General features: G+C 40.8%; 1 protein-coding gene across 4 annotated transcripts in view; it reads right to left on the bottom strand.

The window, feature by feature from the left end:
* DPP6 (dipeptidyl peptidase like 6) overlaps nucleotides 1–26,930 on the bottom strand; it is a 510,591-nt gene that overhangs the window by 67,569 nt on the left and 416,092 nt on the right. For 3 of the 4 annotated variants that reach the window (XM_065666817.1, XM_065666815.1, XM_065666816.1), the window contains exon 8: nucleotides 19,421–19,541. The exons of the other annotated variant lie outside the window; for it this stretch is intronic. In XM_065666817.1, the coding sequence (XP_065522889.1) occupies nucleotides 19,421–19,541 (121 nt within the window). The remainder of the gene's footprint in view (nucleotides 1–19,420; nucleotides 19,542–26,930) is intronic. 4 annotated transcript variants of the gene reach the window in all.

The following is a 26,930-nucleotide window of genomic DNA, read 5'->3' on the forward strand; positions in this document are numbered from 1 at the left end:
AACCTAACAAAACGGATGTGCATAAGTGTGTGTTGTCAACTGAGAAGTACAGGTGGATTCTCACAATTAAGAATTCAGCTATTTGGAAATAGCCAGAGATGCTGCAGGCTCCTCCAGGCCGTCTTCACATCTCACCACACCCAGCACACTCAGCTGTACAAACCTCATCTGGGATGCAAAAAACCATGGAGAGGAGCTGTCCCTTGGATCTCTCCTGTGTCTCCCATGGGCTTTCCAGCTCCCCAGGAGGTCTGTGACTCCCTCCAGAGCAGCCATGGCAGGTAGGCAGGGTTACCAGATGCCAGACAAAATGCCAAACTATCCTGAGGTCACATCAGTATTTCAGGGTCTTGTTTGCAATAAACACTGTTCTCTTTGGGCAAACATGGCAGAACACCTCCATACCCCCCTTCTGTTCTCTTCAGAAGTTTCCTTTTCTGTGCTTCTGGCTTTTTCTGCCCTGTGAACCACCCTTAGCAGTCCTTAGATTTTTGCTTTCAGAAGCATTAATGATTAACACTCAGAACAGCTCCTAACAATTGGCAGGTTTCTTCTTTTGGTGGTGTGAGTCTGTCTCAGCAATAATAAAAAACTCTTGGACCATTCTGGCGAGACGAGCATGTAGACATTTCATCAGCACAGGCAAGTCTGTGATCTGTCAGGATGTCCAGATATAATAATGAAAATAGGACTGAATTATGAAAGTAGAAATATTACTTAGAGATCAGATCATCACATATTCCTGTTTCTCACTCACTCCAAAGAGCAAACATATCTAGAAAACCCATCCACAGCAGCACACTGCTGTATGCCATGAAGGCATAAATAAGAATATATTTTTCGATCACCTGGCATAAACATAAACCCACAGCCTGTCGTCAGCTCTCCATGAAAGCCTGTTAGTTAGAGGCACTAAATCTGTAGAAGCTTTGCCTGGCAAAAGTCTTCTGAGTCATTTGCACTGCAGCTCATTGCTGTGGGTAAATGTTCATTGCAAGGTCTTATCATACCCTTTCAGTTGATAAGGACCTAGACAAGGCAAAATTCATGTTGCCCAACTGACTGGATGCAGTAGGGTTTCCTATAGGCAAATCCTAATTATTTTTTTTTTAATCTCTTTTTTTTGTTTGTTTCCTTTCTCTTTTTCTTCCACCCCCACCCCCGCTGCTTAACAGGTTGCTATGGCTGGAAATACAATTTGCTTATCTGTGCAATGCAGTGAGACAAATCAAGGCTTTCATTATGTGCTGCATATTACTCTATTCAAACCTGTTCAAGTAGCTTCCACTTCACCTTTCCCTTAAATTAAAAGTTACAGGTTCTTCCCAACTCATCTATGGGGTTTATGATAGGAGGAAGATGGACAGCTAAGGTTGACACTGGGGATCCATTTCAATAGCTACAGACATATCAAGAAAGTTAGTGATCACAAACCCCTCTGAATTTGACTATCAAAAATTCATTAGACGATTGCAATAGTTCAAGAACATAAGTGCCCAAAAGCAATCTCTTTTAATGTTTCATAAAGAAATATGAGAGATAAGAAGACTGAACAGCCTGACATCGCTATTAAAGAACTTGATTCTTCAACCCAATGGACTTTTATCAGCACTTGCACAAGCTGTCATTTATGTGAATCACTTGCATGATTTATTCACCCTGAGCAGACCTACTAGTCACCTAGCAGGAGTGCTAATAAATGTCAGTTAATATTGCAAAATACAGTCCTGCTCTATAAAATGGGAACCGTAGCACATTGGCTGAATTAAGTTTAGTTCTAAATTTCTTACCCAGTTTAAACTGCTACAGTCATTGAACAGCTATTAAAAACCCACTCAGAGTTTATATTGCCCTACTATGACAATATTCACACAGGTTTCAACCTGCACAGTGATTCAGGATCTGGGTAACAAAGAGATTTAGCTCAGTAATGACTCAGAGAATGAATTTGATTTTACAGTACTGAATAATCAGAGATCAATAGAGTTATCCAGGAATAATAAAAAAAGAGAGCAGGATAAAACCAGGATTCAAATTAGCTTATAGTAATGTTTCAGAAAAAAACACTCTTATTAAATAACAAAACCATTTATTATTAATGAAGCTAATGACATGTAATGAGGTTATACCACTGATGGATTAAGTGTGGTTTGACTGTGTTTATCAGAATGGTGGCACTTGCATGTTGAACAGAAATTATGTTTTTCCTAGGTGCAAGTCTCAGGTAAGTACAGAAAGGCAAACATACCTGCAGTACAGTTCACCTATCAAAATATCTTTCAACTCTACCCCCAGGAAATTCTTATTTTCAATATTTTTGAGCTGTGAACTATTACTGCATAGTAATTCTAAATCTACTGGCAAAATCTCACATAGTCACCCTCTTTGGACCTTTTGGAATTACCAGGGAGCTGCAGACCTTGGTCTAAACCCCACTAATGCCCTGAAGATTCTCAGAGATGCTCTGGGTACAGGTGATGTCTTTAGCTGCAATATGACAAAAGGGAAAGCCACGTAGTACCCTGCACCTAGGGCAAGGGCACCAAATCTGTGTAATTCTCATTGACATACACAGCCCAGAAACTCCCGTAAGTAAGTGAGATGATAGTAAATAAAATACCATGTTTTACATATGCAGAATGCCCAGCAGAGAAATGCTGGCAAAGTATAAATTGATTTGCAGCAAACAACATTTCTGACACTAATACTTAGAAGCCCTTTATACTAATGGAATAAACACATGCCCAGACAAATACAGAAAATTACAAAACACCTTTAGGGGGTAGAAACACAGCTACTGCGAGTGTTTCTATTCACATTTGTATGAAGACTTCCAAGGGCACTTCTGGAGTGAGCAAGGTGGTGTCGCCCATCTCTTGCTTCCAAGATGGTATCTGCTACTCAGTGCGTTGCCCAGTGAAGATCTGGTCCATGACACACTTCTCATGACAGGCATTACCCCCACGTATGTCTATATTAGCTATTTCTATTTTTCAATTTATGACTATTCTAATTTCCTTGGAGAGTCCAAAGTTTGTATGTCTAACAACTACTGGCTTTACTTTAAAGCGACAAGAATTAGACTCTTCTAATGAGAGTCTTAATTGCATAGTGAATTAGATACCAGATGAGGGTAACTATTCATACTAGCAGTAGAATTCCAGAGATTTAGATTCTTTTTTTTTTTATTTTGTTGCATTGATTGGGGTTTTCTATTCCCTGCTGCATCTTGTTTTTCATAGTTGTACATTGATCCCATTATTTTCAACATTTTAATTTCAGCTGACAAAATCCCCATCCATAAACCACCACATAAAAATTGCAGAAAAAAAATACCAAAATGCATAGAAATGTACACATAAACACACACACACACAGAGCCATGTAATAACAGCAAAAAGAAATTGTCTGTATAATTGGATCTAAAACTGGTAGGAATAAACTTATTAAAAATGAATATCATAGGCAATTAAGAATTTTAAGGAAAAAACCCACCCTGATTAATTAACTGCAAATTATAAGAATTACTTTGAATTGCATTGTACAGAACAGTATCAAATTACTAATTATCCTTGCCCACTTTGTTCAAAGATCATGAATGTGCATTTTAATTTACACTGAAGTAAGCTAAATATACTGAGAACCAGCATGCAGAATTCTGCAGAAATCACTGGGGATGAGGGGAAACTCCCCCATTACCATATAAATGACATGCACAGGGTTATAAATGACACACACTAGATCCAGCTCGTATTGTTCCTTCAGATGTAGCAGGCAAATACCGGAAATTAAAATAAAGCTTATAACCTACCAGATAATAAACGTAACCAATACCCCACAAATCCCCATCTACCAAAGATAATTTTGTCTCCTGTTTTCTGCTGATTAAGGGTGACTTTGAAAAAAAATACCCTTCCCTTTCCCCTCTTCATCTGTCGCATTTATTGGCAGGATGGAGATGGCTCCATTTTTATCTACCTAACAGCTTACAATATCTAGCATAGACTAATTTTCATTTCCAAGGCCCTCACAGCCTGCTCTACCCTTAAACACTTCCTATTTAGTAAAAAGGACAATTCCTACATAAAGAAAGACTCATTATTGCAGCTCCTTTTTCCACCAGTATATTTTCTCCATGACGTCCATGATGTTAGGAGCACTGCTGTGCTGAGATCAAGGCTGACCAGCAGCTCATTATTCCCTGAAGCAGTCTGGGGGCTGGGTCCGGTTCTGGGGGTGTTTGTGTAGCACTAGGAACAGCCAGGCCAGCAACTTTCTAAATCATGTTATTCCTGAAGTATTTGGCATGGGATACACTCAGAGATGACAATTTTAACACATATTGCCCTTTATTTCTAAGGCTTCCTTGGATGCCCTTTGTCTTTCCATGGTAACTTTCCTCCTGGAAAACACAGCAGCTCGGGGCTGGCTAAACATCCCTTCACACCGATGATGCATGGATGAGGCAGTCCCTGATGTGGGTACTGTGCCCTGCTCCTGTGTGTGGGAACATTCATCTGAGAGGGTGGATGTGATTTACTCTTCAGGCTTCTTCAGAGTGTTATTTCATTGTCATTCACTCCAGCCCCTGAAGATTGTGTGCTACAGTCTGCAGCTATAAATCCCAATTACATTGTTGGCACGTTAGGTGTGAGGTTTCCTCTCCATCAGGCTTAGCGGATTCCACCAGTACGTGAAAATGCTCAAACCATGGTTACATCAGGATTACACAGATTTTTATTAGCTTTCAGTGTGAACAGCATTTCTTTAAGGAGTGTTAACAGGATATCTGGTTTCTGTTTCACAGATCCATGCTCACAAACTAAAAAAGCAACCGGTGATATACTGCTATAAACATCAGCACCTAGTTGACTAATAGTCTGTAAATTATCTTTCTGTGCCTTGTGTACTCAGAGTGCTGGCTTACTGCAGGTTTAAGTCCAAAACTATAACTGGTATAAATTATATATCCAGTGACACATACCAAACAAGTATCCAGTTTTTGTTTTTCAATGTAATATAAAGAAATGTAACAGTGTTATGCCTGGCCACTTTTGTGTTTGAAAGAGCCAAATCCACTTCTTTCATACCGGTGAATGCACTACATGATTCATTATTTTCTACTTAAAACAAAAAGTAGACATCTATTCTGCAAAAACTGCAACTATTTTATGCTTTCTTTCCTTTTTTCAAGTGGTCAGCAGAGTGCACAGTGTTTCCGCTAATCTAAACTACAAACTTAAAATGAAGTCAAGTCAGCCAGGAGAAGTGACTCTTCATCTTCAAGTGATTTTAGCTGCTGCATTGAAGACAAAGGGTTAGTTTCACCTCTAAATCATATTTCAGCTGTGCTTTCAAATGCATACTGTCTCCTAGAAGAGAACTGGACAAACATGGGGCAGTGCTGGTCAGGGACAGCCTCTAGATGTCCTAGGAATGCTATTTTGCCAAAGACAAATGCTTTGTGATGTGCCATTTACCACTAAGCATTTGGTGGACTTGCATTTGTAGTTTCTACACAGGCCAAGCAAATAATTCATGCAGGTGAACATCAGTTCTGGGAGGGGAACAGAAAGGTTGGCTGCTTTAATTGTAATATGCTTAGTCAGGGACAGTGCTTGGCCTTGGAGCAACATGGCTCCATCCATCAGGTTGCCACTTTCCTCCTCTCCTAGAGAAAGGAGCTGGCCCTTTTGAAGACATGATGGAATGAAGGAAAACATACCTCTTGGCTTCTCCACTCATTTTGCAACTTCCCTTCAGGGTGAGGTGCCGTTCAGCAGTGCTGTGCTGTGTAATCTGCTCATTAAAGATAACCTTGGGCCTCAGTAATGAGTAGATCATGTACCGTAACACTTCCAAATGGCAGCTCGCACTAGAAAAGAATTGCTGTTACGTCTGCATTTCTGTCTTACTACTCCCACCTCCCATCTGGCACTGCATGCTCTCTGCTAATGGAGCCAAACCAACCCCAACATAGTTACCATTTCTCCTTTTTGGGGTTATTATTCTCTCTTGCATCATTTTAAATCTCACAAAAGCACTGAAACATTTCTAATGCATGCCAGGCTTTCCTGGTTGCGTATTTGCCAGGTCAGCATCCAGTTCAAATTCTTCTCACTAGCAAGGTCAAAACCATGCCCAAAATTCATAGGTAGGTTTTTAAACAAGAGCTGCCCCATCACAGCCTTGTGGTATTCTTACTCAAACAACATAGTATTTTGACACAATTCAGCATTCCCAAGAAAGGGGTTCTTAGAAGAATCCCGAGTTCCTGAGTGGGCAGAGCTGGACTTTTTGTGTCAATCTGTTGTCACAAGCCGTACAAGCAGGCAGATGCCAACTTCTTCCACTGTTGCTCTGGGTCTGGTGTTTACCAGTGGTGCCCATGAGCCAGAGCAGCAGCTCCACTCTCAAACCTGGCTAAAACAGGGAAATTCCCAGATCTACTCCTGTTCCACAGTGCCAGGCAATAACCACATTAACTCCCTGAATCTTCTCCTAACACTCCAATCCCACCATTTTTTTTTTATCCTCAAGAGCTGATGAGACCACCATAGTTATATCAGATGCCAAATATTAAAGAAAAGAGATGAGAAGTAGGAAAGGCTTCTACAATACCTATGTTTGGCTGGAAAATGATTTCTACAGTGTATCATGGCACATTATACAATCTGGGCATGACGGGCTAAATCACAGGGCTTTTAGACCATTATCAAGAGCCTCCAACATACAGACCTTCGGGCAACACACAGGGTCTTGAGGGGAGAACGGCAGAGAGGAGGGAGAGAGAAAAAACAAGATGACTTTAAAGCCCCGCAGTTCATCCTTTCCCCTCTCATGTACTGCAACTTTGTGCTGTGCCTCGGAGGGGCAGCACAGCCTCAGTTATCGCACGTCAAATGGCTAAGCTACTGGGGAAACAGCTCTTGCCTCCTATCCGGTTCTCACTGTTTCGAGCCTGCTGGTGATACTCCAGGATAACACATAACAGTCTCTGGGTTAGTATGGGTCAGTTCAATAATCAAGCGAAGTTTAATTTTTAAAATGAGATATTGAATCTTTTAAATCATCTCTGTGCCTATAGTCTGAGGCAGGGACTGGAAAATCAAAACAAATACAATAGATACAATGATCTCCAGATAATTCCCATCAAGGAAGATTTATTTTGATGTCTGTTTTCAGACTGTTGCCTTCAATTTTAAAAGCACAATAGCATGAAAACATAATGTTTTGCTTTTAGGAGCTGTTTTTCTTTGGTTCTATTTCTTGCCAGTTTCTCAAACCTTTAATCTAGCTGTCTTGAAAGCCTCCTTTAAAGAATTGCTTTTGATCTAGTCTTATGCAGTAGCAACCAATGCTGATTTTTTTTTTGCTGCTATTGTTGTTAAATCAAATACAAGACAATGACTCAACTCTGAGGAAAAGCAAAACTAATGTAGGAGGCAAATGCTTGTGAGTCATATGTGTAAAAAGGGAAGGACTGAAGAGATTTGCTCCTATTTTCTAAGATTTGCAAATCAGGTAAGAGTCCATCAGCCCCTTCACCATGCAGAACAGAAGTAATAGCGTGGCACAGCTGGGGCAGCATTAACAGCAGACGTTTGCCTTCTGCTTGTAAGGTACCTCAGGGATTGGAAAGGCTTCCGCTCTTGTTGAAATCCCTTGGGACCCGTGCAGCCTTCCTGCACAGTGACTCACATAGATGTATCTCTCCAGTTGTGCATTCATCGTGCCCTGTGACCAAACCTGAAGGGGGTGTAATATCATAATAATATCAAAATAACTCTGCCAAGGGTCTGTGCTGGTGGTGACCCCAGGAACATTTTGAGAACAGCCAGATCTAGGTTTTTGTGTGGTGCTCTGTACCTAGGGGCCAAGGTGAGATTCTCACCTTAGTTTTGTGTCCTAATTTCTCTCATCTAAAACCAGGTCAGTAATTGTGTCTCAGTTTGTCTGTTTCTAAAAAGATGGTAATAATTCCTGTTCTACTAGGACATGATGTGAAGGTTTATTAACTGATGGTTGCAAAAGGCATTAAGATCAAAGCAGAATAATTGCCTTGGTGAAGGTCATAATTAGACGTGTATCAAGAGATACAGCTGACTGTCATCTGTGATGCTTATTTAATCTCATTCTTGCATTTTAGCTACAAGTGTGTGGGTGCTAAGGAGGAGAGCTGTTCTTACAAAGGCGACCACTGTATTTAGCATGGAGTTTAAACACTTTGCTACACTGGCACCCAAACAACCCCGTGAAAATAATGTTATACACATTAGAGACAAAAGAAAGGCTCACACTACAGTCAAGACAAGAAGCAGACTTTGCAGTGGAGCAGGATGGACCTCTCCAATAGGGAAAGCAAGGGAAGACATCAGCAATCCATGGTCTTGGAGGAGAGGCTCACCTGGCTCTCCTTGTCTGCGGGTCAGCTCAGGGGCGAGCCTTAATCTGATCAAAAAGGGGATTATGAAAAGCTCATCTGACTCAGGCTGTGAAATCATGCTCTTGAATCCTAATAATTTCTACACCAACCAGTTGTCATGTCATGAGGAATTATGATCTAAAGGCAGGGTGGGGAAAGAACAAGCTGACACACTTTCGTGAATCCCAAATCCTGCTGTAGGCAGAACTGGAAGACTTCTCGCTTGAAAAATAATTATGTTTCCACATAGTATGCTCTAAAAAGTCCTTTGGGGAACACTAAGACTCATATTTCTAAACGTAATAGAACTGGAAAGTATCCCATGATTATCAGAAGAATTTGAGAAAATCAAAATTAACACTGAAACTTCGGAGATGATATCAAGAAGACAAGCATCAGAATGATGGATTTTTGTACTCATAAAAGCTTATAAATGACCTCATTTTAAAAAGAGAACTTAAAAAAAAAAAAAATCTTTTCTCCACTCCACTCACTTTTCTACTGCATATTTTATGTATCAGGGTTTTGAATTAAAATTCAAGTAACACCCTCCCCCCAAACACACCACCAAAGAACCAGCCGTACACACTAATCAAAAGGAAAATTGGATTTCATCTCTCGCTGCTTATTCCTCATCAGGATGCTATTTGCATACTATATTTTTTCCAGCAAATCATGCAGATTTCTTACTGTTTGCAGCAATCCCATCGAATCCTGACAGTGAGTAGCTGCTCCTAGTCCTCCATAGTCTTACCACATGGGGGCAATGTAACTTCCACCTTCCAGCTAAGGAGGTGAGTTGCCTCTGATTTCCTCCTTCATTACTTCTTACTCTAATTATTATGTTTGCAGGTGGCAATTACAGTCTTCTGAGTTTCTGCTTTCCATTTCCTCTATAAATTTAATAGAGTATTGTTGGGTTTATTTTTCAAATAAACTCTGCAACATTTCCAAGGATATTAAACCCTGTTCTATAGTAGTTTTTCTTTCGGCTAATGCAATATTGCATGTTTCTCTGATCTCTAATGAAGTTTTAAGGTCCACTCTGGAATTATTCCTTTTTGCCAACAAGCATTCTTATGCCCTTCAGTATTAACTCTTTCCCTCCAAGTACTTCTCTCCTTTAGACTATGTTGCTTTTGTTGCCTCCCTGGAATTGCAGGGGGGAAAGGAAGTGGAATCTTGAATGATTTAAAACCATCTTAAAAAGAATACACAAAACACACAGGATTATGCACATAACAACAACAACAGTGAAAAATAGTAAAAGATTCAGCCTTGAAAGGAATTACAGGTTCATAAGAAAAAGTGACTCTTGAGAGAGCTCAGGCCTTTGTAAACCACACTAAGGAGTACACTCAGCTGCAAAACCATCTAGGAGACCTAGCTACATCACAGGAAATTCTATAAATAAAAGCACAGGGCACTTGACAGTTTGTTTCGGTACGATGCTTCCTCTCTCATTAATATCTGAAAAATCCTTTAAAAGTGAAAAGAGATTCCTTCAAAATCCACAACTAAGGGATTTGACAATAAGAAGCATTTTAAATAATTACAAACAAATTACAGTATTTAGGCCTTAGCAGCGTTTTGTGTTGCCATACTCTTTGACGTGACTAAAACCAATTGACCAATTTTCCACTGCAGAGTGACACGCAAGAACTTTTATGGTCTTAAATGGTCTTCTTATGACTGGAGAACAGGACACAAAATATTTTCAGTCATTATTCCAAAAAAAACCAAAAAAAGCAAAACCCCCAAAGTAGTCTAATCATAATTTTCTGGTATGAAAATAACAGCTTGTCAAGCTGGTAGCACAAGCTGGCTGAAAGTGTGATCATTCAGGACCAAGATGATACAGGTAAACACAGAAAGGGCTAACTACCCTTTAGAAGAAAAGAACTGGGAAGAACTGCAGCAAATCCAGCTCTACATGACCCAGCTGTGCCATAGAAATATTTTTCCAAGCAGGAAATTCAGTTTGCAATGGAAAGAGGGGAAAGCAGATAAAGAGGCTGGGGAAAACAAGCAGCTGGCGCTGTTCTTGCCGGAGGCTGCAGACCTGAGCAGACATAGAAACATTGGTTTATTCCTCAGTCTTATCTCCGGTGCAGAAGTTATGGTCTGGCTCTGCCTTGGTGGGCAATGAAATGTAGCTTGTGATGCATCACTCCACTCCATATTTGCCATGGAATTGAAGAAAACATATACTGGTTACAGCATTGTTCAGTCCTTGCAGTTCTCAGCCCGCATCCCAGGAGACCAAAATGTGATTAACAGTTTCTGCCATCCACCTGGATGTGGTTCCTTCTGTCTGTCCCATCCTGGCTGCACCACAGGTTTCAACTTCTGCAACCTGTCTTGCTGCCAACACATTGCATTTGCAAGCACCTGGTGTCCCCAGCAGCACACACCACAGCCAATGCATTCCTGGCTACTTGTATATTACTACTTACCCCTCTGAAAGTTTTAAGATCATCTTTAGAATATGCCATTTTCTTACACTTTTCTACTTACTGCTAACTCTGTGGCATAGTTTCCCCTGTAGACCTGTACCCATTGAAGACTGGAAAACAGCTGGTGCAGAAGCTGCACCATATGGTAGTTACTTATAGGGAAGATAAACTAATTGAGTGTTAAGGGTGATACAATCCCTGGATGCTTTATCTTTTAGAAACTGACAGCATGTCAATGTGATCACTTTAAAGATCTGTTCTAATTCTTCAGTTCTCCTGATGCAGAGCAAAATCCAGGTAGAGTCACCTCCATGTCCTGGTTGGTATCAACACCATAGTCACCACTGGGCTTCTATGACCCAGTCTGAAAAAGAGCTTGTACTGTAACATGCATGGCTTTCATGTATCAAAGGTCTGAGGTCCAGTGGAGAGCAGGTAACTCGAATCACTGGTATGAAAAACTCATTTTGTTTTCCCAGTACCAGGATCTGAGCACACTGTTTCTCATGCCTCATGCAATGTCAAGCACATGCAGCACAGTTCGGAATATTGAAGGTTGTTTTTTCATGTACAAAGGTTTAACCTCCTGCCTGTTCTCCTGGAGGAAACAGTGGACTCCAGCTCTTCAGGGGCATCCCTCATCCCCAGCCAGCCCTTGGCAGCAATTCACCCTTTGTGTTTCACAGGTCATTACCTCCTCTGCTCCTCCAGCCAAAGACCCTCTCTGACCTCTGACTGTTTCCAGCTGGTATTAGATTTGGAGCTGTAGTATTTGACTATTTTTTGTTTAGGTATTTTTTTTCCCCATTAGGAGAGCTGACATTCATGAATGAGCTGACTTCTGTCATGATTTCTGATATTCTTTTGATTTCCCTACTACTATACAATGGATAGCCTAACTCTCTAGTGAGAATCACGTATCTCAGCAGAATTTGCACCCCTTTCATGTAGCTTTCACTCGTTCTAATTCAGACACAGTACATTCATTGTCGCTTTTTTATTTCTTACGGCAGATACTCTTTATTCAGGCCAAGGAGCAGTGAGACAAAGAGGCTAGCTACAGCCTGGAAGACTTTTACGTGTGTCACAGACCCCAAGCTCAATTCCACTGACACAGAAAGGATGGATTTTTGTTTTATCTGCAGTGAAACTGATCACCTAAATGTATTCTCTGTGTTTTAGAATATCAAACCACAGGTTTGATTTCATGGAGGAAAAACAGCTCTCAAATTGGAGTGCATTTGCAAATGCTTTTTAATATTGACACTCTTTTTTTCTCGGAATAACATCAGTTTAAGATATTTCCTTCGCAGCCCTGATAGTGGGCATAAAGCAAGACCCTCGCATTCAGCACCATGGTGCAGATCCAGAGCACCACTATTAGCTTCCATGGAGTTATTTCAGACTTCAGCTAAACATGGCATAGGTCAAAATCTATGCAATATTTAAAGTGCTAATATACTAATTAGTTATTAAAAATACCAGCATAATCAGAAAATGGGGACACAGATTTCTGACAGAATATTTTACCCAAGGCTACTGTAATGAATTTGGTGCAGAGAAATAGAACTCATGTACAAGCAGAAAACCATAATAGCTCTGTTATGCAACTTCAAATATGCCACTTTTTTAAATACTTCATTTAGTGATACGATATCTATTTTCAGATACCTACCATGGCTTCAGGGCAAACACAAACAAGTTCACTTTCTGGATACCTCTTGACTTAAGAGTACTGGCAGCTGCTGGCTGACCAGTGAGATCAGGATGGACACTGGCTTCCTTCCACGGCCCCAAGGAGACCACTGACCACAGTAAATAGTATCATGTTTTCCTTCCAAATGCCTGAATGATGGTGATCCAAAAATTAGAGGATGACAGGTGTTGGGTTTGGCTTGCAGCCCCCTTCCAAACAACCTTCTCCAGAAAGAGAAGGTTAAAGACTGGGCTAGAGCTGGCAAGGTTTATCACGGTGCGGTGCCGCATTTTGAAGCCAGTCCAGATAACAGTGCATTTTAAAGTTCTCAGGAGCTTGCTGATTTCTAGGCAGGCATTCATAATGTACATTGTAAATGGTTCAATTTTCCCTGACCTTAGCCAACTGAGAAGGGCCAGCAGCCTGTTTCTGGTGATGCAATCCATAATGCAGGCTGCCTTATGACAGAGGAACCCTGACCAAAGCAAGGTGAGGGAACTTCTACCAAGTCTTTTATGACATGATCTGGTGAAATTTAAGGCTCTTGTCTTCTGCTTTCACATAAATAAGGCAAAACAATGTTGCATCTAGTTCACCATCCTTGCAACAAAATTATGTACAGTGGAAATTATGTACAGTGGAAATTATGTACAGTGGAAGTTCCCACTTCAAAGCATGGCTGAGGCCAAGAGCTGCTCTTCATTCTTACTTTGGCTGCAACTGAAATGGCCAGATTTTATGCACATTTGATATAAATGAGGAGGCAAATAAAGATGCATCAAAAAATAGTCACCTGTATTTTCAACAAGCAGCTAAATAATGGCTAAATGGAAATTGTATGGCCCCGAGTGCTGCACAATAGCTGCATGTACTGAATGGGCAATATTGAATGATGTCCAATATGGGAAACAAAGGAAAACTTTCTATTTTTATATGGTGACAATGTCACTGAAGCACCACATGGGCTTTGCTACCTCACCTAAACCAGAGGAGAAATAAGGGAACAAATTCTACACTGCTTCCACAACATCCCTGAATAACATCAGCACGTACTTGAGGACAAACTAGTGATTTTTAGTCTTGGGGTGCATCTGATGTTGTTTCCCAGTTCCAAGTGTTTCCCTTGGCTCCATTTACCCCATAGCAGATGTGTAGAACTGCACATTCACCTGTGTCCATGAAATATCTTCTTTGTGTCTAAAAATACTGAAGTTCTTAAAAACAAATTAAAATCTGTATTCACTGTCCCAGTGACTCTTCACATATCTTGTCAAAAAGGCTTCATTTGTAGTCCCATCAGGGCTGTCCCCTTTTAAAGTCTCAGCCCTGGCTTTAGCATTCTTTTGGCAAGAGATTCATTTATCTGGAGTATCTTAAAAAATTTCATGATGTCTCAGTCTAATCCCTCATATAATCCTCCCCTACCAGGTCTTGGAGCTACTAATTACTGGGAAAGGCTAGCCTTACACTGTGAAATATTAGGATATCTCATCTCCTTCTCTGGTAACAGAACAGGAATTTTAGGATTTACTTGTTTTCAGCCTCGTTATGAATGTCTCTTTTCAAATTTGGGTATAATGCAATCACCAAAGTTCCTGTTTCTAAGAATTAAGTTCAGCATTCTCATATTATACCATGATAAATGATGCATACAGACAAATTAGGCAAGGCACTACTCCGGCAGACTTATCTAGCATTTTCCCAGTATTAATACCACTTCCAGAGTCCCAGGATTAATACTTCTAAACTTAAGAAATATACCTACTTCGCTTGCTTCAAATACTATAAGCATCAAAGATACTGCTCAAAATAATTGCTACTTGATTTGGCAGCTGCTACCAGGCACAGTACTTCTGAGACCAGCCATACGCACTCTAAATATACCCTCTGATTTTTGTGAGATGCTGATTAAATTATGGAAAAGATTTTTCTTTATTACTGTGTTCTCCTTCCTCTCTTTATAAAGCCTAGAAAAGGAACAGGAACACTATTAGCATGAATCAGCCCTTAGCTTTGGACGTGTAGTTCCCATAAGCTCAGAATGAGAGTTTCGGGAAAACGTATGTGAGGGGGAATCTGGAGCCTTTACTAGATCTTGCAGCAAAAAATTCTGCAGTTTCATTGTCTTAATGATGATGACATCGTGGCCTCTCCCACCAGGTGTCACTGCGAAGTCACATAAGAGGATCTATTAGTGATAACATAAGGCACAGGCAGAATGAAGATGCGTAAGGCATACGAATCATCACTGAAAAAAGTCTTTTCTCACTGCTCCTCTTGCTCCCTAGCCAAAAATAAAGCACAGCAACACCGCTGTACATAAAGTTCAACAGAGCAGAATATCAATTTTAAATGATGGATGCATACAGCTCATATTGCATTAGAGTTTTCAAAGTGCGCCATGTGAGCTAGGGCTGGTGCTTAGCTGCCAATGTGATTCTCTCTGACATGAGCATGAGAAGATGTCCAGATGAGACATTACAACCACAGTGCCAGGACTAAGTCTGGAATGGGAATGCTCACTTTGAGATGATCTTTAAAGACTTACAGGAGAAGCCCTTCTCACTGCTCCGGTAGTGACATGAGATGAAGAAGCAACTCACATACAACTCTTCCTTTTGCAACCGAAGTCCCTAAAACCGCAAAATATGTCCTGCAGACCAAGCTGCAAAATAGCTTCTAAGAGACTATTACATCTGAGGACACATGTGGAAAACCACAAGGAAAACCCTCAGCTTCCCACTCTATGGATGGGATAGGCCTATCTATAGGTGAAAATCCTTCCTTCCCCTCCCACCCATGACAGGAGCACACACCAAAGTGCCCTATGCCACATCCACATGGTTTCCAAGTGTGCAATTAGCAGCAGAAAATAACTCCAGAAGCTGTTCACCTTTATCTGTGAACACAGACTTGCCCAAAGGAGGTCACGCTGGGACTTTATAAGAGTGCAGCCCAGAAAAGGTCCCTGTCCTGTTCAGCAAAGCCAAGTAAAGGGACCCAGAATTACCCTTCTGGGGTGTCCCTGGTGTAGCAGCAGCATGCCAGCACAGAGGGATATCCTCCTGCCCCATTCCCCAGGATTCAGCATCACACAGTCCCAAACTCAGTGGGCTTCCAAACTGCAACACGGGGACACCATAACCTTATCTTTGTTACTAAGCAGGATCACACAGTTGACCTCTGGCAGGGCACCTTGTCACCCTTTCTCACAACACCTGAGCACTCTCCAAGTGGCTGGTAGCACATGAAGATATTTTAACTACACCATGACAGAAAAACATTTCTTTTGAAGAGTGCTCTAACAAATTGTTCAAATGAAATGAATTTTATCTGCACTTTACTTTTAAAAACGTACATTACTTTTGTTAAAGTCCTATATATGTAATGTACATATGCATGCTCTTATCCTAGTGCTTTGGAAGCATAAAGTACTTTGTGCTATAACACCACTTGTTTTAAAATTATCTTTAAGACTCATTGCTATAACGTATTCTCAAACCAATAGCAATCACATAGCAAACTGAAATATAAAACATTCTTTGCTAGTGCTATGCATTTAAATGCTTAGCTGGTTTCAGCTGCAAAACTTTAAACTCTCTTTTATAGGATATCACTCCATTTTAGTATAAGCATCTATCAGGCACAGCTCCGAAAATGTTAAGTCAGACTATGAAAACATTGTCAGTACTTATTTTAGTAATAAACCCCATGTTTAATCTATGCTTCCATGTTACAGTAATCTATGTATCAACCTATAACCTTCCAGCTAAAGGCACTAAGTAGATTAAGCTCTGATTGATTTGCAATGTTTTTCACTATATTATCAAAAGTCTACAGATCAGCATAAATACCTTGAAGAATTTTTTCCCCTTTGGCAGATTTACAAAAGCAGAGCTTAACTTGAATTGAAATGAGCTTCTGCATTTTTCCAGGGCAAAAAGCCTGTCAAATCTCCTCTAGATCTGCTCTACTTCCGGACTTAGTAAAAACCTGTGATTAATAGTACAGTACATCTATTCTGTCGTGACAAAAAGCACGACAGAAGAAAAGTGATTCCCTCCGGGTCCACCATTCATACGAAGTGTCAGGAGTTACCCCAAACAGTGGCACTGCTGGGACTGCCATCTGCATAATGTGCTGTGGAAACAGCTCTCAGAAAAGGCTGGGGGGGGGATTTTGGTGGATGTGCTCTTGCTGGTTATGGTAAAAGACCTTAAAAAATTGCTTCCTCAATTCAAAACACCAAATTGTTTTCTGTGGGGTTTTATGTGGCGCGTTTAAGTGAAGCAAGAAGCAGGTTGTGAGCTGTCACAGTAACCCAGCAGGCGCTGTGGGGAGGGCTCAGCTGCCACTGCTGGAGGTGGTGAACTTCAGCAACAAAAAGAGCATGTGAGGGAAGAGGAGTGCACTGAACTCTCTGTGATCCTGTCTCAGTGTTTCTCACAGCTCTTTTGCAGACTATCTGCTGGAGATGGCTGCACAGATGGAACGAGATTTCTACATATGCTCAGTATCCATCCCGGTAGCTCGCTAACGTGGCAACAGTGCAAACAAACATCGGTCTGGGCATCCCACCCAGCTCCATTAGGGAGATGGGAAAAACACATCTACAAATGCCTGTGGTAATGGGGGAAGAGGGAAAATAGCCCTGAGGTAGTAAATTTCAATCTTTGCCCAGATTTCAAGCAACTCTGGTCTGGTAAATTTGGATTTAAAATGTTCCGTTTATCCCACTGAAGAGGAGGCATCCATGAAAAGGAGAAAATTTGGAAAAAGAAAGGTGCCAGTAACTGTGTTGGCAGAGCACCCCAGCTACTGCTATGGTAAAACTTCAGCCTCATTGACAATGATGCCTGAACTCCCATGGCCTCTGCTAGGGAGGTGTCATCCATCTCCCAGTGGTGGGAGAAATTCCAGTTTCTTCTGGGATCCTGCTCTATCCATCCACGCATGCAGAGACCTGACATTTGAACATTGCAGATCCATCTGATCCCATGGTGCCACAGCTTGTTCAAGCATCTGCCATGAGTCTTCAGTCCTGACTCTGGTCCTAGGTTTACCTCCATCAGAACTGCACAAGTTGACATGGTGCAAGAGAAGCAGCTTGGATCACACAGTCTAGCTCTATTTGATCATACATTCATTCCTTTTCCCAGTACATTAACATAAAGTTATCAAGAAAGTTCATTATAGAGGACAAACCTGAAAGTCAATGTCAGCCAAGAAATTGCCTGAGCAATCCCGTAATTGAATAAAAGTATGTGTCAGCAAAACAAGTGTCATCACAGGCTTGCTGGCATGCTTGGATTTCACTGGCTTGACAAACGCCTCTCAGCATGGAGCCGTGTGCAAGGCTCTACAAGAAGACCTCCTGTACTGAATGATGTTTATCAGCAAAATACAGATACTAATATGCACATTTGACCTACAGAGTCAAACAGCCCTGCCCACAACTTTAGCAATGCAATCGATAAATAATGAAAAGTAAAAGAAAACAAGCATCTTGTAACTTCTTAGCCACTCCTCTGGTTACTTCTGTGCTTCACAGAGGACATTTACCTGCAAATATTCTGTGGTACAGTGTAAACACATTTAAATATCAAAAGTAATCTAAGCCACTATCAGATTTTTCTGCTGCTGTGTTTGGTGAGTTTGTACAATGATTTATGGGACCAGCTTATCTTGGAGTGGCAAGAAAAACAATTTCATTTCATTCTTTCATTTTTGAGTCCAACAGCCCCAGCTTAGCTGTGATACAGAGTAACTTAAGCAGTGATTAATATTTCTACACCAACTAATGGTGAACAGCATTTTGCAAACTATTCTGTTCCATTAAGCCTCGAGGAAACTGGGAGCAGCCCATAGGACACAGTTAATGGATGTATCTGGACACTTCTTTCTACAGAGATCAGAAAAGTTTTGGACAGTTCTGGCACCTGCAGGAGAAAGTGTGACTTTAGAGAGAAACTGTGACAGGAAAGAGACAGTGACAGGTCCCAAAACCAGGATCCTTGTGAAAAGGAGCTGCTGGCAGCATTAGCCAGCAACAGAGAGAGGCATGCCTGTTGTGCGCATGTTATGTAATTATATAAACATATTTATATATACATATATATAAACTTTAATTCTGATAAAATAATAGCTTAAAAGCCTGTAACATCCCCAAAAGAACTGGGGATTGAAGAACTGGGGATTGACAAGATCCTTTCCTAAAATAGTGAGCAGGTGAGATTGTTTTGCAAGCAACTGCTCACAGACACCTAAATGGCCATTTGCCAGCTGAAAGGACCAAAGTAAAGCAGTGCTCCAGTGGTGACCCTCTACTCCAACAGGCCAATTTTCAATAGAAAGAAGCCAATTACTGTGAGGACCTGTCTGCTTTTAGAAAATTTTTAGGTAGCAAGATCTGGGCAGCTTCCAGAGCTCACCTGGTGCTCTGGAAAACAACTGATCGTGTAAAATTGTTTCCCCTCTCTTCCTTTAAAATAAAACCCCTTTCCCTGCCCAGTTCTGTCCTTTTCTGTGATTTGAAATCATGGCACGTCTATGAGTGATTGCAGGTGCCATTAAATAATGAAGCAGCTCTGTTCATTAAAGCCTGGTGATTTATTACCTTTGGACTAAAGGAAAGAAAAAACAGCCTGAAAACAGAATTCTTACATCATTTCACATTATTTCCAGTCCAGCACTTCAGACAACTGTTAGAATAGCAGATTTTCAGCTCTGTGGTCCACCGGTCACCAGAAATGTAATTCCGAAGGTCTAATTCCAGCCAGTTCTGTAAATCTAGAGTGTGACTTAAACTCATAACTAGCTGCTGCCCTAAATGTCATGTCCTACCTTCGTACAGCCAGTCGCTGAGCCCATTGAAAATAACACCTTCCTTTCCTGTGGAGACCACTCGGATGGCTTGTTTCCCCACATGGGCACAGTAATAGATGTTATTCTCAAAGATAAATATCTGATTTGAAGGGAAAAAGAAAAAAAGAACAACATTAAGCAGCGGCCCCATTATAAAACCTTGCATTTCGCTTTTACAATAATTGGCAGTACAAAATCACATATCACAGTTTTATAGCATCTTTTGTCAAAAAAGGATTTCTACAGCTTGCTTCCAATGCCTAATCTATCTATTAGCTAATAGAAAAATGCTAATTCACAACCAACTGAAGCCCTGGTCCTTTGATACAAGCCTTACTTTTCTCACTCCTGTCTTCATTTCAGAAACTGAGCAGTTCAGTTAGAGGGCATGAAATGAAGAATGCCGTGGCTTGAGATTTTGAAAAAGTGGTCTGGGACACAGTAGCAGTTTTCAGAACTGATGTTGATGCTATGCCATGACTGATTTGGCTACTGGAAATGGCTCCTTGCTTGTTTCCAGCTCCTTCTGCTTCCTTAAAACACGGCTGTGTGGATTCCAGTTTTTAATGCAGATCCAACAGGACAACATGTGCATTGAATAGGGGGCAGCCTACGTGGCTGTTGCATGCTAGCCAACAAAGCACGAGGTTGATGTTTTGGCTGGGGAGCAAGTGCACATGCTACAAGGACCCAAAGGGGTGTGCTAGACCTCCCGTGCTGCCCCAGTCCCCAGGTTACCCTCCTATGGGAACCAGGGTGAATGGAACAAAGTCACCCATGCGGTCTCACCTCCCTGCCAGCATGGATGCAGCTGCCATAACCTCCAGCCTGTCTTTGGAGATCTCTCTCCTTCTGTTGCAAAAATCTAGTGGATTCAGGTTGATGAAAGATTGCATGATCAAAATGTCATGGGACCTTGCAGCTCCTCAGGAGGACAAGGCAGACCCACACAGAGGATCACCATCAGATACCTAAGTCTGCCTCTGCAAACGTGCTCACACACCTGGTGCTGTCTGTGGAAAAGCAATTCCGTCTTTGAGAAGAATTTATAAACATAAAATTCTTATCAATCATAAAAAAATCAGTTCAAGTTTGCCAGGAAAGGTGCCTAAGATAAGACTCCCAAATAAGCCTCCTTTTTAAAAAAACTTACGTGAGTCATTAGATCCCCCTGTGACCGGCTACCAGCTGGATCTAACTCCATTCACTACTACTCTTTGGGCTTGGCTACCCAGACAGAATTTTTACCCAACAAAGTGTACGTTTGTCTAAGCTGTGAGTAGCCAGTTTCCCAGGGAGAATGCTGTGGGAAATGGTGTCACAGGCTTTACTAAAGTGTAGGTAAACAACATCCACAGCTTTTCCCGCATCCATTAAGCAGGTCACTTTGTCATAGAAGGAGATCAGGTTTGTCAACCAGGACTCGCCTTTCATAAGCCCATGCTGACTGGGCCTGATCACCTGGTTTTCCAGTACATGCTGCGTGATGGCACTCAAGATGATCTGATCCATAACCACCCCCAGCTCTGAGGTCAGACTAGTGCCCTGGGTCCTCCTGGCCCTTCTTGTAGATAGGCATCACATTTGCTAACTTCCAGTTAACTGTGACCTCTCCAGCAAGCCAGGACTGCTGATAAACAATTGAAAGTGGCTCAGTGAATGCTTCCGTCAGCTCCCTCCGTAACCTTGGGTGGCTCACATCCAGGAACAAGACTTGTGTATGACTGCTATGGGGGCTTCATTCTGCTCCCTATCCCTGCCTTTAAAATATTTTTAAACTTCATTCAGATTGCAGACATGTACTGAACAGGGTATAAGAAAGCCATTTAGACTGAAAGACAAACTGTTAATGTAATTTAGAAGACATTTACAGATGGGTTTTTATACACCTGACGATACTGGAATAATTGTTAGGTATCTTAACCACAATAGTAGAATGCAATTTCTCATGTTATACTCATGAAAAGACAGAATTGGGAACAATATTTGCTTTCAGCTTTTGTTCTATGTGTTTCACCTAAAGATGAGCTGGAAAGATTCCAGAAGAAAGTATAGATCCTAATTTAATTTCAGCAGCAGTTACAGCGAGTTTGCCTAAAGGTAAAAAGTATGAGTGAAACTGTAGCTTGCTTTTATTCCTTTTAAACTGAGAAAAGCTGCATCCAATTAGTACTTTTTGAAAGTAAAAAAATGTTGTGGAAAATACTACATTCCCTTTTCTACCTTGATTTTTAATAAGCAGAAGAGCCAGATGAGGGATGCTAAGTAATGAATTTTATGTGTTAGCTAGTCTGCATACAGGAGGGTTGCTTAAATGTACATAAATACCAGGAAGACTAATCAGAATAAGGTACTTTGCAAATAAATCCAAATCTCTGTGCCCAAGAGCTATGTGAGTTGGGGGCACTTGGGTGGGGGCTCTTCTACAACAGGCACGCAGTCGAATTATTCAAGCGATACAGCCCTTCCCTTGCCCAGATTCTCCCAGCAAATGAAGGTTTTACAATATTTTGCACTATATTAAATCTTAACTGAATTTACAAGAAAAATAAAGAAGGTGTATTGAGAACCTGTTCCTGCCCTTTGCTCTGTAAAGCATTGTAATGTTTTCTGTCATCACTGTTTTGTCTTTCAAAGCTTCGTGGCACTAATCAGGCTGCATGAGGTATCCAGTAGCTGCAATGGAAAAATAATATAGTGCTCTGACTTCAAACTGTCTCCGATATCATTCAGAGCCAAGCTGCAGCACCTCACAGAGAATATAAAATTATCCTCCTAACTACAGTGCCTTGTACCCTAAAAATGTCAACCATAATCAAGATAAAAGATAACTGAAGCAGCCCAAGGAAGATTTCTGTGTAATGTATCTTATAAATTAGAAAAAAGCTTTTGAACTTCCGTTATTCATCAAAACGAAATGTCTTTGGATTACCTCATATTCTGGGTTAGAAATTTATTAGACAGTATTACAAAATACCTATATAATACTTTTTTACTCTTTTGGTTCTGTGATATCAAAGCAGTGCTTTGTATCAAATGATCATAACCCTCTCTGCTAATAAGAGGATAAGAAATGTTAGTAAAGAAAAACAAACAAAAAAATGTATGGATATCACTTACACATTATTTTATACTTGCTTTACGTAACACTTTTAAAGTAATCTAGAATGGCAACAGAATGGGTCAAGCTCAGTTTTATGCCTCTCTGTACAGGAGACAAAGACCAGACCCAAATTTTCTGGTGTCTGCCTATTTGAGCAAGAATTTGCCCCCAACATTCTTGCAATATATATGACTTATCGTGGACAGCACATGAAGTCCAACACTGCGCACAACTAATGGTATGGACAGTAAACCTGTGCTGTGTCAGGAAGATATCCCCATGTTGAATACTATGTTTATCTGCATCATGACAGCCCAGAGGAAAGAGAAGATATTCTGAAAGAATAAGAATGGAAACATCCATACTTTGACTGAGGAAACTGAAATCACTAACTGCATAGAATAAACAAGGAAGACAAAATAATGGAAAGGATGTGGAAAAAAGGAAAAGAAGGCTTTCTATTTCTCCAAAACAACAGGGAAAGCAATGAAACCTAGAAGAAAGTGATTTACAAGTGGATAAAAACAGTTTTCCAGATGAAATTGGAAGTAATGCATGGAACTGCTGCCTACTGCATGTAACAGAAGACAAGAACTTGATTCTCTTCCTGCTGGGTATTAGAATAGAAGCTCAAAAGATGAAGTACTTAACAAAGACAACTGGAACATCCAGGAGGGTTAAGATACAGGTGGTCCGGAGGTTTTGTTTTGGATTTGTTTGTTTTAATGCATTCGCTTAAGCCCAGAGTAATAAAAATCATTGGGAATTTGGTGTTCACTTTATGTAGCTCAGGATGTCACCTAAACCTTTCAGCATAAGGTATAACCTCATTAGCCTCTGGTATCAATACACCGCGAACCCATGTAAGCTGGGAAGAAATCTCTGCCTATTTGCCACTTGTATTACTACTGACTACGTCAAACTATTTGACATCCTTGTGTGACACAACTAATATTAGAAGAAAAATACTAGACTGATTGGGCCACAAACCTGAGACAGTAGGAGATCAAAGATTAAGTATTCATCCAGTAAGATAAATTTACACAGTAAGGTAAATGTTCAAACTAATGACAAAATAAAATTTAATCCACTTAAACCATAGAAGAGCCTTAAGAACACTGACTGACTTAAGGAGGAGTCATTTAAAATGTTTTTTGTAACTGCTTAAGGGCTTCTGAAGTAATGTTCTCTACCAAAGTGAACCACAGTGGTATTAAGTAATTATGCTGCAGTAATTAAAATACTGGTACTTTTCAAATGGATTAATTTATGCATCTTTTCAGGAATCTAATGAAAATAATCTCTTTAAGACCACTGCAAAAGTCACAGTGACCAACTATTCTGGGCAGATTAATACTACACCTCCCTCCTTTAATGGTTGTTCAACCCAACTTCCTTCCAGCCAAAGAGGTGAGTGAAGATCCTGTTTCTTCACAGACCAAGAGAAAATAAAATCATATGAATTAATCTGCATTTTTACTGCTTCTATTTATTTTCCAACTGTAGAGTGGCAGTCTAAGTTTATGTTCTCTTTACCCCATCATCTCTAACATGTATAGCTTGTCAACTGAACGAGCGACATCACTCAAATTTATCATCTCCAAGCATAAAGTTGATGCCTGGATGCTTATTACTTTAAATTATTAGCATGTTGTAGAAGTGTGAATGTTTCCCTCACATTAGAAGGCAGCTCTCCACCCTGCGAGGCCAGCCCACAGGATTTAACTGTGAGAGAGTAGTCAATATGGAAAGGTTGGCCACTTAATGTGGACAGATTGGTCAAGAAGAACTGGCCTTCATGTATAGACAAGCACGAAGTCTTGCCTTGATGCTGTTTTAAATTCCAAATCAGTCCAAACTTCCTTCAAGACTGAAAAAAACAGCCACAAAATGGAAAGGCTCGGTGAGCACAAGGATATAAATACAAATCAACATGCTACTCTCTCCTCATCCAACATAATGTAATTCATTGTTTTCTGTTTAAAAATATTAAAGCCTTCTTTTATTTTTTTCTCCCCATGTAGAAATCTGCTCTTTTACTGGCAAACCAGTTTACCTGAGGGCATATTCTGCAGAATAAATAACAGATTCATTTTATAATTCCATGCATCTCCCAAAAATGCTTGTACTTATTTTGCAGAATCAGTAAAAAATATCTGTGTAAAGGTAATTATCCATGGACTTTACTGCTGTAAAGTAAACGCACAGAAAAGGCACTTCCTACCCCAACAGCATATCATTTTAATAGAGAAGTACTTTTGTTCATATTCTACATGTGAAAAAATAAGAGACAGGGACACCAAAGATGACTTAGTTGCCCAAATGTAGGCATTTAGAGCCACTTTAAGCCCCTTCATGCATCTAAAATACCTAGCAGATATGACAGAGGACATATGGGAAACCTCTGCTCTCACAGAGTAGCATCTAGAGACCACATACTTTTAACACTATTTAGCTGAGGTACTCTAGGAACCTATGTTTAAACAGGCAAATCCTACTTTTTTTAAATGTTGCACAGGAAGACTGGCAAAACCACGAGTCCAGCTTGGGTAGCTTGAGCTCTATTCCAATCCATCAACCATAAAATCACTCTTACTGTAATTATTTTACATCAGGTAGACTATTATAAGCTTGTGAAGACTGTGAGAGAAGAGATCCAAAATGTGCATTGTCCTGCCATGAAGTGCGTGTCGGTAACTGTCTGTTTATTGGGAAAGTGATGGTCAGCTTCAACATGATACACTTGAACTCATACTTTCTTTTTCAGAGAAAGACCTATGGCTACTACAAAATGCCTTTTACTGAGTAATAAAAGTTCTTGTATGTATCTTGCTCTGTACATCTGCCGTTGTACATTGCCAACATTGGTGGGATTCAATACTGTGCAGGACTTCATGACCTTTTGTAGATGGCATGATCCAGGTCTGCCTTATACAGATGCCAAGTAGAGCCACCAGAGAGATGCTGGTACCAATGAAGACATAAAGGAGAATAAAATCTGCCTCACTTCAGGGATTATTCTCCAGCAGCTTTTATGGTGTGCTGGGTGCTCCCAAGTCCAAACAAAGTCAATCAATGCAATTTTTATAAGTTAGATATCTACCACTTCGACTGAGTACAAACGGCCAACATCAGATGCCATCATCCACTCAAGCTGTGGACCATTAGCTCTGAGAGTAATGACAGCACAAACATGAATTTAAATTAGACTATCAGTAGATTAATATGGGAATAAAAAACAACAACAAAAAAACAAACAAAAAAACCCCCCAAAACCCAAAAGCACAGTAAAAAGATGAAATCAGTCAGGGAGAAGAGACCATCCTCCCTCCCAGTACTACTGATAAGCCAGACTCTGTCTTCCTTGTACACATGCTTTAAAGTCTCTGAAAGCCCTCTCCTGCTGCTGCAGGGTGGCACAGACTCAAAGAAGGGCTGTAGCATATGTTTAATGACTATTGCCTCAATGTTGTTGCTCATAGTCCTAACCACATGCAGGTCCTTGGGCTCTTCTACCTAAACCCCAATCACATCAAATCTCTTAATCAACAGCCACCCATTTCACCACATAAGTCTTAGCAATACATGGGAGCAAATTCAGTAATAATTTTAGGTAAATCCAGCCATCTCTAAAGTTAGGCAGTCCTTGAACAGTATGAACAGCATAGAACCACATCATTTTGTTATATAATTGGGGAATCAACTGCCTGAAATAAATCTATGTGCAATTTAAGGTTCCTACCTACTGTCAATTACCCATTCAATCAAGAGTGCGTGTGAACTTTTGTGTTGAGTTACATGGCAACTTTTTGGTAGCAGCAAGCAAAAGAGGAATGAAAGAGTGGCTTCTGTGAGAAAACACCAGGAACTGACCCCATCTCAGACACAGTCAGCTCTAGACAGCTCCAAGACAGATTCACTGCTGGTCAATGCTGAGCCCATCAGTGACTTTGGCAGTGCCTCTGTGACAATATATTTATAAAAGGGTAAAAACACTTTGCAGCATATGTGAGAGAGGAGTGAGAAAATGTGAGAGGAACAGCTCTACAGACACCAAGGTAAATATGGAAGGAAGGGAGGAGGTGTTCTAGGCACAGGAGCAGAGATTCCCCTGCAGCCCTTGGTGCAGACCATGGTGAGGCAGGCTGTGCCCCGGAGTCCATAGGGGTCCATGGTGGAGCAGATACCCACTTGCACCAAGGGGATGCCCAAAGGAGGCTGTGACCCCATAATAAGCCCGCGCTGGAGCAGGCTTCTGGCAGGACGGGTAGTCCCATGGAGAGAGAAGCCTGCGCTGGAGCAGGTTTGGTGGCAGGAGCTGTGAGCCCTAAGGGGACCACTCTGGAGCAGCCTGTTCCTGAAGGACTGCACCCCGTGGAAGGGACC

This window comes from Lathamus discolor, chromosome 2, assembly GCF_037157495.1.
Source record: "Lathamus discolor isolate bLatDis1 chromosome 2, bLatDis1.hap1, whole genome shotgun sequence".
NCBI lineage: Eukaryota > Metazoa > Chordata > Aves > Psittaciformes > Psittacidae > Lathamus > Lathamus discolor.